The following is an 18625-nucleotide window of genomic DNA, read 5'->3' as shown; positions in this document are numbered from 1 at the left end:
TAAACAATTGCGTGACTATAAATTATTGTATTGGATAAAAGAAGTATTTTAAAGTTAAGTCGTTCCTAATCATTAAAAGATGACATTCTTTTTTATACGGATTAAACAGAAAATATGACACATATATTAAAATAAAAAAAGTAACAAATAGTAAATTCAAAATATTGAAAACCTTAAAAGTTTAAAATCGCAGAGAATAAATTATCAATATTCATTCATAATTTTTATCTATTTTATTTATCGCTAGGCTACACTTCGACATAAGTAAAAAAAAAACGATCTTGCTAACAATGGGAAGTTGTAGCTAAAAGATAAGATAAAGCCAACTAGAACACAAATGATCAAAGAGAAACAAATCCGTTTTGGACGCAACAATAAAACAGAAATATGATCTCCACGTAGCAGGAATTATATAGATGTTAGTTGGATCATTTTATTATTTTCTAAATTTGTTTAATTACTCTTTTTTTTTTTTAACATCATCTACTTTAATGTACGTACAGGTCATCAATTTAAGTTGCTTCAAGCCTGAAAGGTTTTGTCACTATCCGTGGGATGATGAGAAATTTCTTTGTCATATAATACAAAATATTTTTGGAATTTAGTTCAAGTACAAGACAACTCCAATAAATTACAACAATAAAAACAATCAATAAGTGTACAAAAATATTACAGTACCACCTTTGCAGCTTCAGATTTTCAGATTTGATTTAAGAGAGAAGAGATGAAAGACAGATTTGGTCTCACTGAGCGTGCCAATTTGTTTGCAACAAATTTTAAATATATGGAAAATAAATAAACCAGATAAATAAAATCTGAAGAAACATAATTTTATTCATCAAGATAGTGCAAGTACAATTCCGTTCCTCCCTTGATTTTACTCTCCTAAAATTTATCCATGATGTGAGGGCCACTAGATTTATCCATGATTCGAGGGCCGCGTATTTCTCGAATTAAGATGATTTAGATTTGACCTCTCTATATGAATATTTCATCAATTTGCGGAATATTTGAGATCTCGATCTCTTTATGGAATTTTCGAGATGCCTTTTAAGAGAATTTAGTACCCTTTATATAGGCATAAACTAGAGTTTAGGGTTGAGTAGCCTCCAAGAATCCTAATTTGAGTTGAACACAATTTGTAGACTCCCAATTAAAATTGAACGCATCTTGTAAAGTCCCACAAAATTTCAATGTCTACAATTATGATAAATATATTTACCTTATTTATCTCTCTTTTCACTATTACTACAATTTATTGTCTTTCATCTCTTCTTATCATTACTACATAAAGGTCTATAGACCCTTTTGCCTTTTTTATTAGCAAAAGTTAAAAAGGGAAGAAAAAAAGAACACTTTATGCAGAATTACTGATCTGCTACACAAAATAAGAGTATTTGTTTCTTTGAATTCTCCGATTTTAAAAGCTTCGAGTGGAAGTTTTTGTATATATATATAAACTAAAATATAATTAAAGGTGCACATAAGGGTAGTTTAGGAATATTGTAGAAAAATTATTATTTTAAAGGGAAAATTACGCGGTTAAGCAAACTTATACTACTTAATTACTCATCATAGCTATAGTTTGCTATAATTACCACTCACGACTAACATTATACATTAATTACGCGGGCTGACTTCGAGTTTGTATAATTAGTCATGTTTGTATATGTATAATTCGTCATAATATACAAATACATATGTATAATATACAATTATCTAACATATATACATATACAATTCACCTTTCTCCACTCTTTGCCCCCTCTCTCGCCTCTCTCCTCTCTCTCTCAGTCTCGCTCGCCTCTCTCCTCCATATAACATGTAGCTACGAATTGTAATTATCAAACTATAGTTATGGAGAGTAATTAGACTATTTTTGAGTGGCTATATGTGAAAGTTCCCCTTATTTAAATGAGTTTCGTTACAAAAATATCAAAATGGGGGAGATTAATGTAATATCTCAAATCACTAGGGAAGTTAGTGTTATAAGGTCAAATATGAGGGAAGTCTGTGAAATTATCCCTTATAATTTTATATTAAAAGAAGTGAGCAACCAGAAGCGGAAAATCGTGAATTCGCCACTGCAACAAGGAATGGGGAGTTGAAGTTGTAGGGAATTGGTTGTATATACAAACCTTGTGGTTTCTGTAAGATCATAATGTAAAGCGGCCAGTTCAAGTTGTTGTCCAAATTATGGCAAATATAGTTGTTGGAGAGGATAGAATATCAGAGTTGCCTGTACACATATATAATTCATGGCATCTTTTAATTTGGAGAAGCCAACCTGATCTGATCCTTCAATACAGCCAGCCCACTACAGGCTACAGTTTCTTCAGAAATTTGGAGGATTTTGTTAAATTAGTTGATGATTCCTTGCGGCCCTATGTCGAGCAAAACCTTAGAATTGAAACGCTCAGCCTCCAACAACTTCATCCTCGGCAGACCGCAATTGCCTTGTGACAGACATGTGGATCACTGGTTCGAATTGGCAATTAAACTCGTCAAATTTCTAGAAATTGATGCAGCTTGGTTCGGTTCAAACTACTACAGCATATATACCCGATTCTATTTATGCTGCAAAGACTCTGACTGTATTATACCTAAGCGGGTGCAACTTTGGAATTGATAATAGCACCAACAACAACAAATTGCAAGGATTAATTGGTACATGTTCCTTAATCAAGGACTTAAATTAAGTCATTGCATGGGTTTCAGGAATTTGCGAGCTTCGGGGCTAGTAAATTTGGAGAAGCTGGAGGTAGCGAGGTGTAAAAAACTCAAGAAGATAGAAATTTGGGCTCCAAGTCTTGAGCAATTCGTATATGTTGGTGTGCCTTGTGAAGAATACCCCACCACACTTGAACCGGAATTGTTGCCATGCACAATTGATATTTTAGATGGTCATAAAACTTTAGAATATCTCCACTTGGAGGCGTAGTTTGAATATCAGTTATGCATGTTTCCAGCCCTTGAATTATTAGAACTTGAAAGATACCATGTAATGAAAGAAATAAAAGTTGTGAGTGAAAAACTTAAGAAATTGATTGTGGCATAGGCGGAATCTGGAGCAAGTGAACACGCTGGCTCCAAATCTAATGGCCTTCTATTTCAATCACAAGCATGGACTTTTCTAACCTGTAATGAGGCAGAGCCGATTTTTATATGCAGCCAGCTGATTCTTACAACTTTGGAGATGTGGACACAACATGGTACAATAATGTTCTAAGCTTCGTTCAAAATTTCAACCATTCTAACGGCCTGACATAATTGGAGGTAATTTTTTTCTTTTACTTTTTCTCTTTCACTAGCTAGTTCTACTTTCCCATTGTTCTCTACCCTTAGTTTGCTCCACGGTGGACTGGACTTCAATAGCTTTAGTTACATGAATTACACATTGTGCAACTTGTCTAGTTAACATGGTTTCTGCTATGCAGAGTATTCTTATTTATGAAGCGCCAAGAGTAATTCTGATTCCACCTACTCGAAAACTGGATCTATACATTGAGAATCCCATGATGTCTCTTGAGTCGTTCGTCACTGATATGTTGTTTGCTCAGCCCAAGATAATTTCCGTAGTGCATGGCATTGATAGCAAAATTCTCCAGGTATAAACATACATATAGTATTTCATAACAACAGTGTTTAAGTGCTTTTTCAAACGACTTGGTATTCTTATTTTTATGACCCTCGATAGATGAGATGGAGGACCTAATAGTTTTTTGTATGGGGTTTGAATCTAAGACTTTATGGTTCTCATCCCACTTCATTGATCACTAGGCCATATATATACCCTTAGGTGCTTTCTGCACAGTATTTATATCTGAGATTTTCATGCGTTTGGAATACAGGTTTTCCATGAGATAACAACAGCATACATGAAGAAGAAAAACAAAAGGCTAAAAGGAGTCACTAATCACAAGGCGCAGCTGAGGAAGGCGGCAAGTCTTATTTGTGTACTTGGCTGAAATCAAAGTCTCTAATTGAACGGATTACCACTTTTAGTTTTAAATGAGAGTAACCTACTTTCCTCGGATCTCTTCATCAATGCATATGGAATTCTGGAATGAATGCACTTCCTCTATTTTAGTGTCTGATTACCTTTTGCTCAATTTTTATAGCACTATTGAAGTATTCGGTAATGAGGTAATAAATCTCTGAGTAAAAACTTTTTCAAGAAAGAAAAAATAATCTAAACATATAAACCAAGCTTGTCATCAATATTTGGGTATTATTTTCCTTTTCCACAACTTAAGATGAAGTTTTATATGATATTTGGTTCATTCATTATTAGTTTTCCAGATAATTCCTTGTGGTATGTAATAACATTACTTTCGTCGACTCTCTTACTTATAAACTCTCATTGTGAAAGAGTCTTCTTCGTCAATTGGTTGAACAAATGGGGTAAACCAGGACAATGATATTCAGTTGTGATAGAAGATGAAACTAAGTCAAGTTAATTGGCTGAGTAAAGAGAGATAAAAGAAATCAGAAATCACACATAAAGATTGCAAAATTAGAGTTAGCAGTCAATACAAATATAGATTCAGCAAAGGAAATAATGGAAACATCATGTTTTAATACACATATGTAGCACTACAACATATGCTCATCAGTCATACTAAACAAATACTTAAGTGTTTTTATTTGCTGTATGTTGAACCATCATGCTGATCCCAACCAGCTTCCTCACATTCTGGTTCAAACCAAATGGATCAGCTTCAAATTTCACCGGTGTATCTCTTGGACCTCGTCTCTCAGATGTTCCAACAAATGCTGTGTCAGGCTTAAAGCTACGATCTGTCTTCTCATCAGCACCTCCTCCATACATATCAGAATCCACATCTTTGTTCGGTCTGTATAAAATAGAAAGTGCAGGCTGATGAGGAGCAGTAAATAGGCCTCTATCATAGATGTTGTAGGCATCATCAGTAGGGGCAAATCCAGAAGCCACCCCTTTCTCCTGGTTGAACAATCTCTGGTCATATATCATGACCTCTCCTCCTCTTGATGTAGAAGCCATCCCAAGAGCCAACTTTTCACTGATATCACGGTCTCTATCTCTGGTGATCTTTCTCTTCTTCTCACCACCCATTGTTGCCTCTAATCTCCTCTCACTGCATCGTTCCTCAAATATTTTCTTTCTCTGTAATCGGTCTTCTCTTGCACGTTCATAATTCATATCATTCATGAGACATGCAGCATTTTTCTGATCAGATCTTGCCTTGGAGGCCAACTCTCGTAGTTCCATTTCTTTATTTTCCTTGTGTTTCAACATAATCTCTTCCTGAACTTTGAACCGCATTGCAACTGCTTTTCTGGCTTGCTCTTCTGCAACATTTAGAGCCTCCGTAAATTTTGCCAAATTATCATTGACGTGGACCTCCTGAAGTCCTCTGCCATTAGAAGCAATATGCCTATCAAGTGGGATTGTGTAACCTTTGGGGTTCTTCCAATCTGATATACAAGGGGGAATATTCCAGTCCAGTTGGTCCTTCACCGAGATGGAACGAGGAGGAGAATGCATAAGGGGCACAGGTGGGGAACCAGAAGCCCTAGGGATCTTCTTGTGCTTGAACTTGGGTGGATCAATAGGATCCACCGGCATGCCCAACATCTTAATAATCCTCTCTTGGGAATTATTAGACTTGTACTTAATACACTTTTGAGAATGTGTGGGAACATGATTTCTTCTTTCCACATGTATAATCTTCTCAAGGGCTTCCTTAGTCTCTTGGGTTGTTGTTGTTGTATCCATGATTAAGTGAATAATAACAAATCGACTAGAAGAATAGTACAGAAGAATCAATGGTTTAATTTCATGGTCATACTGGAATAACTTATATTTATACAAACAATGACGCGGCTTAGACCTTTCCCTTTTCGATCGACTTGGATTCAACGACCAATTAGCTGCATCCTAATTCTTTTAGAATTCAGATTACCATTCTTTTTTTAAAAAAGTTTCTTAATACTGAAAAACTTGCATATTCCTTGCCATATAAGTTTAATCCATATTCCATACCATATCCCGGAGGAATTAATATCTCAAAGAGTCACTCAACTTTGAGAATTTATCTAAAAAATTCATTGAACTTTATTTTGTATCAATAAAATCACTCAACTTAGACTTTTGAAACTGTTTATATCTCATATAACGATTATTCTCTCAAATATAAAATTATTTTTACTTCAAATCAACACTTAATTTATCATTTATATCCACCAAATTCATTATTTTTTATCAAATTTATTATTACTTCATTCAAATCAATGTTTAGTAATAATAAAGAAAATCATCATTATATTGGGTGAACAAAACTAATCAATGTCATATTAATTGCAAAAACAATTTCTTTAGCTACTAACAACTCTACAACTCAAGTTCAATTTTAATTTTTTATTAAATTAAGATTTGATCAATAAATGTTGTATTTTATAAAATAGCTTTGTGATAATGCATAATGCGATTTTATAAACTTTTGTTTATTTGGTAAGATTGTATATATAAACAATTGAACAATTTTGATAGTTTTATAACTTGTGAAATTTTATGTTTATAAGAAAACATAAAACATAAAAAGCTCAAATCGTATGTCCAAATAAAATTTTAATTTCATATCATAATTCTAAATCATGATTTTATATCGCACGGTCAAACGAGCCTTAAAGTGTAGATGTTGATACTTGATACAGTCATATAGATATAGATAGCATTTATTGTCTTAATTAATATGATGATTGTTGATATATAATGGAATGAATGCATTACCCAATGGTCTGCCATGAGTAATTGAAGCCTTGATTCAACTTAGAGATTGGCATTGTTGGGTCTTTGTTTGCCAACCCAATTTGCTGATATCTGACTTTTTCTTTTAATGCCAATTCAATGTTGTCTATTTCTTTTTCTTTTTTTGGTTAAACAAGATTTTATTTATAAACATGTTAAGCTATTACATTAGCATTGTTTGCTATCACTTCATCAAGGAGCTCAGAGCTAGTAGCAAAAGCAGACTGGGTATGATTAGGAGCATTCCCAGCCAAGAACCTATTATGGGTTAGAACATTAGAAGACAAAACACTTTGATTTCCTAGTTTGCTAGATTATTACAAGCTAGGATAGTACACTTCTTTTTAGTAGTTCCTCCAGTTTTGTCATTGTGCCAGAGCTTAAGTATTCATGGAGGGGGTTCCATCAAAAACACCATATCATAAGTTGTGGCTCTTTTTGGTCCTTCAGTTGCTAGCTTGTGAGCCACTTTGTTACCTTACCTAAAATTATGCCGGATCCGGGGATTCCCCAGATTCCTCAAGGCAGACCTGCAAAGGGAGAGAAGAGTAGAGAAAAGGGGAGGGGGGTGCTCTAGCATTTTAACAATATCAGTTGCATCCGTTTCAATATCTGAAACAATGAGGTTTTTAGATATAGCAAGCATTAGACCCTCATGAAAGGCCTGTAATTCCATATGACAAGGGTTAATACCTTTAGCTTTTCTAAAAAACCCTGCAGTTCAATTGCCAGCAGAGTCTCTGAAGACTTCCAATCCCATGGGTAAGAAAATTAGAATTGAAAGCACCATCAAATTGTTCGTGATTTCCAAAAATAAAATAATTGACCATTTTTTGAAAGTTTTACGGCACTCATGGGATTAAGAGATTTTACCAACCTATTCTATATTTGAAACTTATTTACTTCTACTAAAGAGGTTTAGACGTTTAGTTTACTAAATGGTCTTTTAAGTCATACATTATATATAAAAAAAAATAGTATTTTTAAATTTAACTTTGACAATAATGTTAGAGGTGATAATTGGGCGTGTTGGGTCAAATTTGGACGGACTAGAATGAACCAAGATAACAAACAGGTCAAGATCCTATCCAAACCAACCCAAATTTGTTTGGATTACAATGAGTTGGGTAATGTGTTATAGAACAAGTCAAGACCCAACCCAATTCAGCTTTTACTATGTTTAATTGCTTTGTTTATTTTTTAAAAATATTTTGATAAGATTTCTCATGAGTTAATTTGGGTTACATATCAATCCAATTTTTAATGGATTGAAATAGATTAAGCTAATAAATGAACAATTAAACGGGTTTGGTTTGGTTTGATTTTGTCACCCTCAAATAATGCTACTTATACTCTAAACACTAAATATTATACTACCTTCATCTTTAACTTGACACATTCTTTAAAAAATAAGAAATAGAAGAATAATTTTGCTATATCACCTCTATTAACTATAAGTCATCAAAATATTGTATTTGATAGCAAGAGTAAAATAGACATAGAGTGAAAAATTATTTCTTAATTATAAACCAAAAGAGTAAAAGTAGACAACTATTTTTAATATATTTGACAAGTAACAAGAACGGAGTTGGAAATAAAGACAGGCAAGGCAACACGTGAGATTACGCTTATTTGCAATATTCTTATTTTGTTTTTAGTTATTTTGTATTTAATATAATAGGAAAATCAATAAAAAGAAAAGAATATGGTGCCAATGAAAAAAAAGAGAGAAATATTTTCGAATCATCTGTATATTTAAAAAGGAAATTTTTTTTTGGTCAGAATAGTAAAATAACATATTTTATACTATGTTATTTTATCATTTTAAATATTTTACCTTTTTAACTTTAATATCTTTTAATTAAAAAAAATCAATTTATTTTAAAATAAAAAAGATATTAGAGAATTTTTTAAAATTTGATCAATTTTTTTAGCCATTTAGTATTACCTTAAAAAAATCCCCAATAGAAATTAACCAATTACAGTCCTTTACTTTTTAGGATTAGATTTTTCAACTTATTCTTTTTTTAGTATAAATAATTACAGAGGAACGCATACTAGGGTTAGGTTTCTTTGTACTTTTTTTTTAAGTATAAATAAATCAATACAGAGGCACGCATACTAGCAATATTCTTAATAGTCATATACAGAATCATGGACAAAGGAGTATTCTCTGATCTTCTCCATGTTCCGATGGATGTGATCCTGAGCGACAAGGAAAAGAAAGAGTTGGAACTTCGAAAGTTCGAGAGAGTGAAGATTGAAGCGGATCAACTTCGGGAGAGAGAGAAGATTCGTGCGGATCGATCTCGGGAGAGACAGAATAAGATAAGTGAGGATGATCTTCTTGATGTTCCGATGGATATGATCCTGAGCAACAAGGAAAAGAAAGAGTTAGAACTTCGAAAGTTAGAGAGAGAAAAGATTGAAGCGGAGCAACTTCTGGAGAGAGAGAAGATTCGTGCGAAGCGGTCTCGGGAGAGACAGAAGAAGATAAGTGATGAGAGATCTCGGAACCCGAAGATGCTGCACTGACCGATTCAAAATAAGTATTTTTAATAATAGATATCAAGTTTAATAAAAGTATGTTTTAAAATAAGTGTAATATTTTCAATAATAATTATCGACTTTAATAAAAGTACTATTGAAGAGTGGTGTTATTTAGAATTCTTTCCTGTCTTACCAGACTAGGCAAATAATCTATTTTTCTTTACTTTTTTAGAGTGTTTTGTTTATAGTATTTAATCAAGGGAAAAAGTTTATATATCCTTAACTTTTTGTCATTTAGAGTTGATATACCCTTGTTATAAAAGTGACTCATATATACCTCTATCACATATACCTTTTCCCTCTAACAAAAAGTGAAAAAATTAATTTTAGTTTAATTTTTTAATTATTTTAAAAAAATATAGCAACAAAAAAGTGGCTCATATATACCTTTAAACATATATTATTTTTTTAAAACTTTTTTTTGTTTCAATGACTAATTTAGATTTATTATTTTGATGGTCAAATTTATTTAAATTTCGCTAATATTCTTGTAAAATTTATTATAGATGACCCAATTTTTTTCTTCAAATACAAAAACTAAATTACAATATATTCGAAAAAAATAGTTTTAAATTATAATATAGCAACAAAAAAATTAGTTTTAAATTTTTTTCTTTACTGAGGAATGAAAGAAAAAAAAATAAGAATAAGAAACTCAAATAATGATAATCAAGAAGTCAAAAAATAATTTATGTCCGAAAAAAATTAAAATATACCTTGAAATTTGCTAAAAAAATCATATACACCCCTATGATTTAAAAAAAAAAATCAAAAGTAAAAAATATAAATTTAAAACTAATTTTTTACTTCCGTTAAATGAAGGTATATGTGAGCTGTTTGTATAACGGTAACGTATATATGAGCCACTTTCATAACGAGGGACATATCAGCTCCAAATGACAAAGTTAAGGGTATATCAGACCCTTTTCCCTTTAATCAATTTATTACATCTCTTTCTTATTATTTCATCTTTTGAATATAATAAAGGGATAAGAGTCTGAAAAATACCTCAACTTTGGTCTAATTTATTGTTGCGATACTAAACTTTCATGATGACCTATTATCTCCCTAGACTATTTAATGGTGCATTTTTTACCCCCTGAACTATTTAATAGTGTATTTTAAAGGTATATATGTGCCCACGTGGACGAGTCAATTCCCTAAATGGTCACCCCAAGTTTAGGGAATTGCCTTGAAATATCATTTATGTTTCATAATTAGGACCAAAATATCACTCAACTATTACTATCTTCCTCCAAATATATTTGACACTTCAAAAGCCTTTCTCTCTCCCATTGGCATGACATGTCATTAAAGTCATTTTTTTAATAATAGGCTTAATAATGTATCAAACTCATTTAACTAAAATAATGATCTTATTATTTTCTAATATATATATATATTAGTTTATTAAGAAGAAATTTTCATACTTAATAATCTTTTATCATAATTAAATTTTTTATTTTTTTATGCTGTGAAGAATAGTTTTTTAAAACTTACCATAATGTCATCAATTTTGAATAATTATGAGAAAATATATTCAAAAAATATTGATATATAAATCACATATAAATGTCAACTTACATCAATGAATCATATATTATATAATGGATCAATAATATTGAAGGTCTATTAACTATTAAAAAATAATTAATTGGGTGCTTTGAAATCCATATATACTTACAATATCTTTCTTTGAAAAGAAAATAGAAAGTGAATAATATTTATATTAGAAAATAAAATTTTGATCTTTATTTATCAATATATTAATCTCATATAATATGTATATTATTGAATTAAAATAGGCAATTCAATTAATTATTACTTGTATTTCATGAATTTGGGATGATATAAGAATATATATTGGTGTTTAATTGTATGAGAAGTTAAAATATAATATAATATAGAATAAAAGAATAAAAATTTAAATTAAAAAAAGTTAAATAATAATTTTCTCTTTCTTACCAACTTTTTTGTCAACCTTACAAATTTATTTGAATATTTTTATGAAAAAAATTGCTTAAATTTTTTGAATAATTTACTTAGGAATTTTAAAAATTACCAGGTAATAATTGCACAAAGAAGTTTTTTCATTGAATTTTGTTTGGTAAAAATATATAAAGGAATTAGATTTTTTTTTTTTTTAATAATCTTCATAAATTCTCATGTAATTTATATATTTGTTTTGTAGAGACATAAGTTTGATGAATTAAATAGGTCTATTATTTTTTTTAAAATGATGATTTAATGACATGAAATATCAACTAGAATAGAAGAAGACTTTTGAGGCATTTAGTATTTGTTTTTGGATAAAAAATATGATATTATTCACTTTCTATTTTTTCAAAAAATATAATAAATGGTACGCATGAATTTCAAAGTACTCGATTAATATTATTGTAACCACTAATTGACCTTTAATATTATTGATTCATTATACAATTTATGATTAATTGATGTAAGTTAGCATTCATGAGTGATTTGTATATCAATATTTTTTTTTAATGTACGTGTTTATAAATATTCAAAATTGATGATATTATAGTACGTTGTAAAAACCTATTCTTCATAACATAAAAAAATAAAAAAGTTTAATTATGATAAAAGATTCTTAAGTATGAAAATTTATTCTTAATAAACTAATATTCTTTTGAAAAAAATAATACGATCATTATTTTAGTTAAATGAGTTTGATGAATTAAATTAGTCTATTATTTTAAAAAAAATCTTAATGACATGTCATGCCAATTAGGAGAGAGTGAGGCTTTTGAAGTGTCAAGTATATTTGGAGGAAAATAGTGATAGTTGAGTGATATTTTGGTCCTAAATGAAACATAAATGATATTTCAAGGCAATTTTCTCAACTTGGGTGACCATTTAGGGAATTGACTCCCACGTGGACACATTACTATTTATAATTTTGCATTATTTTTTATGTCCACGTGGGCAAATATATATGTTTAAAATACGGTATTAAATAGTCTAGGGAGGTAATAAGTCCTCATGAAAGTTTAGTATCGCAACATCAAATTCAATCAAAGTTGGGGTATTTTTTAGACCCTTATCCCTATAATAAATATAATATTTTGAAAAAAAAATATTTAAAAAATGACTATAATTAATGATAAAGAGTAAATTAGAAACTAAGTGTAAAATTGTGATTGATTTCATAAAGTGGACAATGATTGGTGGACGTCCAAAATGGTATAGTCCACAATGGAGGGAGTATATATTGTTTGCCTATATTGTGAAACCAGTGCTAGCATAAATGATCTTTGTCAATTTTGAAGTTAGACTTTCCATATGCTATACGATTTCTTGCCGTCAAATCTAAACACTTTAATTCAACAATTCTTTGAACCAATAAACCGGAGGTCCAATTAAGATCTGTTAGCATTTACAATATATTGACTTTTTTTATACACAATCATTAGTTAATATGAATGACTAACATCCCAATCACTAGTGTTTTGAGGGCATTTGATATGTGATGACACTTTCGCCTTGAAATTTTGCCTTTTCTTGAGAAAGATTACACCAAATTTATGTGCAAATATGCTTTAACCCGGGTTCTGAATTTTTCTGATTCAGACAGTGCTTACTTCATTTCAAGTACAGTACTTGAGGATAAACCACAAAGAGGCCTAAGAATTAGACAGCTCAATACTAGTTTTGCTTGGGATCCAACTAGTTTTGCTTGAGATCCAAGTTGAATAGAGTTTAAATGGTTGTCATCGCGGTTTTGGAGAATTATGCTTGAAGTGAAGAAACCGTCTATTCCACTCATTTTCTTTCTAGAGTCCAATCTTCTCATCCCATTCTTATATGTATCATTAGTTACTTGTTACTTTTCATTGTAATTCAAGAGTTTAAGTGTTGTCGTTGTAATTTGGTCATCTTATTATATAATGTATGAGTATTTGTGTTGAGAATTCGAGTTTGTTTCATTGGTGCTTTCATCCAGAGGTCTTCAATGGAGGACCAATTAGTTCGAACAATCAAAGATTCAACTAAGATCATGAAGGATACTTGGTCGAAGGATCTCGCTGAAATTCGTTCAATATTACACGAGTTGATTGGAGACCTTCCAACAAGTAAACCTAGCACAATGGAATTTCAACGATTTTGTGGTGAGAATCCATAGTTATGGATTTCTCAGGCAGAAGCTACTTTGAGTTTTATGAGATTACAGAAAATCATAAGTTATCTATTGCGTCGTGCTATCTCAACGGGACAGCTTTGCAGTGGTATCAATGGCTTTTCCAGAACAAACAACTAGCAGATTGGAAACATTTTACTGAGAAAGTATGGATTCGCTTTCTTAAATGCCATCTCGAATCACCAGAAGATAGCCTGTCCAATCTCCAGCAGTGGAGCAATACAACAAATTCACGTTTGTTTCAAACTATGATGAGAAATCTGAAGGCAAAAGCAAAACGGATGTGCACAAGGTGTTGGATGAAAGGTTAACTAGTTACTGCCCTACAGTATTTGCTGAGACACAATCAGACACTCAAATTGAAATTGCCGGTAAAAAAGCTACAAGTATTGAAAATATCGCAGTCCAATTTTTCAATGGACATCCCCAAGAGAACTGTCAGAGAGGTGTGTTAATACAATTTATCTCGATCGTGTTTCTAGTTAACAAATTCATGAAATTGAGATCCTGGAAGGTGAAATTCCAGTGGATGAAGTGATACCTGATGTGGAGTGTGAAAAATCTTATTGGGGAGAAGAACATAATGAAGGTGTTCTACTGGTGGCGAGTGTAACAGAAATTGCTTTCTCAATGAAATTCTGTCAGGGATGTTCCAACATAGTTATGGACGAATTCAAGGAAATCCTTAAGACATCGTCTTTTTATATGGCTAATACTTTCATTGATCAACGTTTGTTAACTCAATTTCAATTCAACCTTGGTGCGACTACCTCTGTTGTCCCTGTTCATGAAATTGCATCAAATCTCTATGTATGGGATCCCGGAATTAGTTTCGAGTTCCTGTTTCGAACAGGTTCTAATACAAATGTAGAGACACATGCATTGTTTGAAGAAATTACAAAAAAGAGGAGTCGTTTACTTGTAAATTCCTATGTTAGTAAAATTATTGAAACTAAAATTGATGTTGGGGATATTAGCGACATATTACTGCAAGCAGATAAAAGTGACACTAATGATTCACCAGTTGAAGGATCAAATTGTACATGGTTTTGCTTGCACCCAACAACGCATGACTTGACGTTGGTACTATTAGAACCTTTGAGTTCATATTCCACAATTACAGGTGGACAAAGCTTGTCCATTGGGTTCTCTGTTGGGTATAACTATAATGCATCCAAGAGTCTTTGCATTGCAGGGGATGTAACCCTACTAGTCCTATATGCAAGTTTTAATTTTAAACATGAAGATTATGTGATATACTTCAAGAAAACATTCGTTCGGCCAAATATATATATTCTGTAATGATCTTGGCTATTTTATTCATTTTGTGCTTGCACAAGACTTGATAAGTTGTTCTTCAAATGTGAAAGACATAGCGCAGACACAACCTAGAGTCAATGATGACCAACGATCTAGCCATAAATCTGTATTCCTTCGACACATTGACTGTGTATATTTCTACTATGTTGTTGGATCTGCCAAACATCCTGATTCTACCTTCTTTCTCCTGGCTTCAACCGAGCTAGTGTTTACGAAAGGATTTTCATGTTCTATCAGTAAAACGTCGAGAAAGTTACAATGCGGATGGCCTTCTAGCGAGTGCACCATTACAGATGTACACGAAGATGCAAAGCACAGCCTTGAGAATGAAGTAAACTTCCTTGGACATATCATACCATTTGTCATGTCTATCAGTGTGATTGTTGTTACAAAGAAGCAGTACTAAGTGAGACAAATTGCTCAACGCCATGGAGTCCTTTGTCATCTTTTATTTGCACGCACAACAAATGGTGTATTGCACTTCATTATATGGAGAAAACCAATGAAGCTTATTCCTTGCTCTTTTACTGGTAATTTTCTGCCGTCTAACTTGGTCAAGTAAATGGTTGTTCCTAGGATTGGTTTTAGAACTGCTGGATCTTTCTATCTTTCTGTTTGTTTGAACACTGATCTAATTCGAGCCAATGTGGAATGCTAGCTGTTCCAGGTTCTTCACCAATTTTTAGAATTACATGCCTCTAGAAGTTGCCGTTGAGCTGCAGGTGCCACTGCCTTCTATGCTTTATCACATGGGCAGGAATTTACACAAAACAAATGTTTTTGTGTTGAACATTTCTGAGAAATTATTTTACAAGAGTGTTATATTTTCCTTGTTATTTTGGCTCGACTCGAACCTTGAGGACAAGGTTCTCATTTCAGGGGGAAGTATGGTTGTGAACACGGCTGGCCAAGCTATTGGGCCTGATGATAAACCACAAAGAGGCCCAAGAATTAGACAGCCCAATACTAGTTTTGCTTGGGATTCAGGTTGAGTAGAGTTTAAATGGTTGTCATTTGGAGAATTATGCGTGAAGTGAAGAAACCGTGTATTCCTCTCATCTTCTTTCTAGAGTCTAAACTTCTCATCCCATTCTTATATGTATCCTTAGTTACTTGTTACTTTTCATTGTAATTCAAGAGTTTAAGTGTTGACGTTGTAATTTGGTTATCTTATTATGTAATGTATGATTATTTGTGTTGAGAATTCGAGTTTGTTTCAATATCACTAAAACTTCTTCTGGGTGTTGCTAAAGGAGAAAGCAGTTCCCATTCTTTAATGAAGTTTTATCAATGTGTGTGAAAGTTGGTGGATATACATTCATTCTGTATGCACTGCTGATAAATTCTAAACCGTCAAACAGGCTTTGTCAGTTTAGATTGTGGAGGCAGAGACAATTTCACAGATGAACTTGGTCTTGAATGGACTCCTGATACTCAAATAATTAGCGGAGTTATAGTCAATATCTCTGTAGCAAATGAGACGGGACACAATATATGGCCTTGAGATACTTTCCAGCTGATAACAGGAAGTATTGCTATTCAGTTGATGTGATTCCCCAAACAGGTACCTTGTAAGAGAAACTTTTCTATATGGAAACTTAGATAACGACAATGTTTACCCATATCTCAGTTGGGGCAACTCATTGGGCTACAATAGTTATACCTGATGCTAATACAATAGAGTACCAAGAGGTAATATACCTAGCCAAGGAACCTTCCGTAAGTGTCTGTTTATCCAATGCAACCACTGCGTTTTCCTTCATTTCTAGTTTCTACGCATGAGCTCTGACAATTTTATGGTTCAATATATATTACTGAATTTGAGAATGACTTTTTCATGAGCGTCTCTGCAAGGATAAATTTTGGCGCAGAGAGTGATGATCCTGTCAGGTATGTTTCAGTTCTTCAGTTATTATGGCAGCTCCCAAATCTATGTTCTTGCACATTCTTGTACACTTTTAGAATGTGATAGCTATTGACATTTTTTAATTGAAACAAACAGGCTTAGGCACTGTCCCTAGCATGCTCTTCTTCTGGCTTATTGTTTTTTTCGATTGCCAAAATTTTAATCTTCCCTTAATGTCCTTATTCTCCTAGGTACCCTGATGACCCATTCGATAGAATATGGACGTCTAACACCATAAAAAAAGCCAATTGCCTTGTTGATGTGGCTGCTGGTACCGAAAGAGTTTCAACCAAAATATCAATTGATGTGAACACAGTAAATGGTGAGATGCCTTCTCAGAAAGTAATGTAGACTGCTGTAGTAGGAAGAAATGGCTCGTTAAATTGCTGAATTGAGGATTTGGATTCCAGTGATAGTAGCAAATTTCGGGTGGCCCTCCCTGGAGCTCCTGATATCAGCAAGCTTGCAGGTGCTCGTGATTCTAGAAGATGCCACAATTTATCTAGTGTAAAATTTTGTTGGTCAATTTCTTTGTTTCTACATTGTTGAATGCATTCGTTTCTTTTCGATAAGTCTTTTTTTTTTACCACGGGTAGACAAAGAAGTGGATGTATCGAGTTTGAATGTTGTTAAGTGAATGACATTGTTTTGAATTTGGTAAATTCGTCTATTATTACCTTTGAACTTATTTCTCTTGTGAATTTTATTTTTGTAGTTTTGGTATAGTCATTGACTAAATATGTGGATTAAGGTGAATTAATGGCTAATTTTATTTGCCATGGTAAATGTAACATCCGGCAATTTGAAATAGCTATGAAGAGGCTTAGAATAGGAATTTTCAATTTTTGGAAAGAATTTTAAAGTTTTGGAAATTTGGTCAAGTATGGAAAAAAAGTGAGTTTTTGGCCAAATTTGAGCAGTCATAATTCCTAGCTCAGGATGATTTAGGAGTAGTTCCAGATATTTTTGGAAAGCCCTTGGAATGACCTTTCCAACGCCGTCGAGTTTGCTCGATTACGAGTTCGTATGAGCGAGTTATGCTCTTTGAAAGTTGGGCAGTTGGCAGGGGATCCGTCCGGAAATTTAAGGGCATTTTGGTCCTTTCCATAGCCATTTCTTTTGGGGTTATATTGTTGGGTTAGACTGATTTTTGGATCATTTTTGTCCCATTTTAAAGAGTGAGAGCTAGGGCTTGGGAGAGAAGAAGAGAAAAGAGAAGAAGAAGCAAAGATTCGTCAAAGATCGTCGTGGATATCGTCGGGGGTGATCCCTAGTAAGGTATGTGAGTTCATAGTGTTGGTTGGTTCTTTCCCCCACACACCAAACTCATTTTTATTATTGAGAAAAGATTGGCTATGTTGTTGAAGTTGTTGGGTTGTATTTGTTGAAGTTGTTGGTTGTGATTGTGTTGAAGTTCTTGTTGATTTGGGACTTGTTTCCGGTTGTGTTTTGAGTTGAAATCGATTGTATGTTGAGGGGTTTATGATTCTAAGTGTTTAGGGGATGGATCCATTGAAGTTAAGGAGGTTTAGAGTTGGAAAAATGAAGGAGAAGAGTCAAATTTTGGGGGAAAAGGCTGAGGCGTCACACCAGCCACGTGCCCCAACAGGGGTTCTGAGGTTTTACCCTTGGCGTGGCACGTCTCTCAGAGCGCCAGCAGGCCCCTTCTGAGCTTCAAGGGCTGGCGCTCTGCGCCTTGCAAAGCACCAAGGACGTCAAGTTCCCCCATTCTTTTCACACTTTCTCATGCATGTTCCTAGGTATTATACTTATGTTTCATAGTTGTTTCCGACACTCCAAAGTACGTCTAAACATCAAGAATCCCTCCATAACATGTGATCAAACACCTTGAATTCATAATTCCAATTCAAGGAAAGTTAGTTTCCAAGTCAAGTGAAGT

The 18625-nt window shown here is 32.9% G+C and overlaps 2 protein-coding genes across 2 annotated transcripts; one reads left to right on the top strand and one right to left on the bottom strand.

The window, feature by feature from the left end:
* Positions 1 to 4633: 4633 nt before the first annotated feature.
* Positions 4634 to 5758, bottom strand: LOC125857680 (SNW/SKI-interacting protein A-like). The gene has a single exon (XM_049537290.1). It carries the CDS (start codon positions 5756 to 5758, stop codon positions 4634 to 4636), a length of 1125 nt encoding a protein of 374 aa, XP_049393247.1.
* Positions 5759 to 8944: 3186 nt separating this feature from the next.
* Positions 8945 to 9325, top strand: LOC125857677 (uncharacterized). The gene has a single exon (XM_049537287.1). The coding sequence runs from the start codon at positions 8945 to 8947 to the stop codon at positions 9323 to 9325; it is 381 nt and encodes a 126-aa protein (XP_049393244.1).
* Positions 9326 to 18625: the final 9300 nt, after the last annotated feature.

Source organism: Solanum stenotomum, chromosome 3 (genome assembly GCF_019186545.1).
Source record: "Solanum stenotomum isolate F172 chromosome 3, ASM1918654v1, whole genome shotgun sequence".
NCBI classification, from domain to species: Eukaryota; Viridiplantae; Streptophyta; class Magnoliopsida; order Solanales; family Solanaceae; genus Solanum; species Solanum stenotomum.
This window is presented reverse-complemented; position numbering and strand designations above follow the sequence as displayed.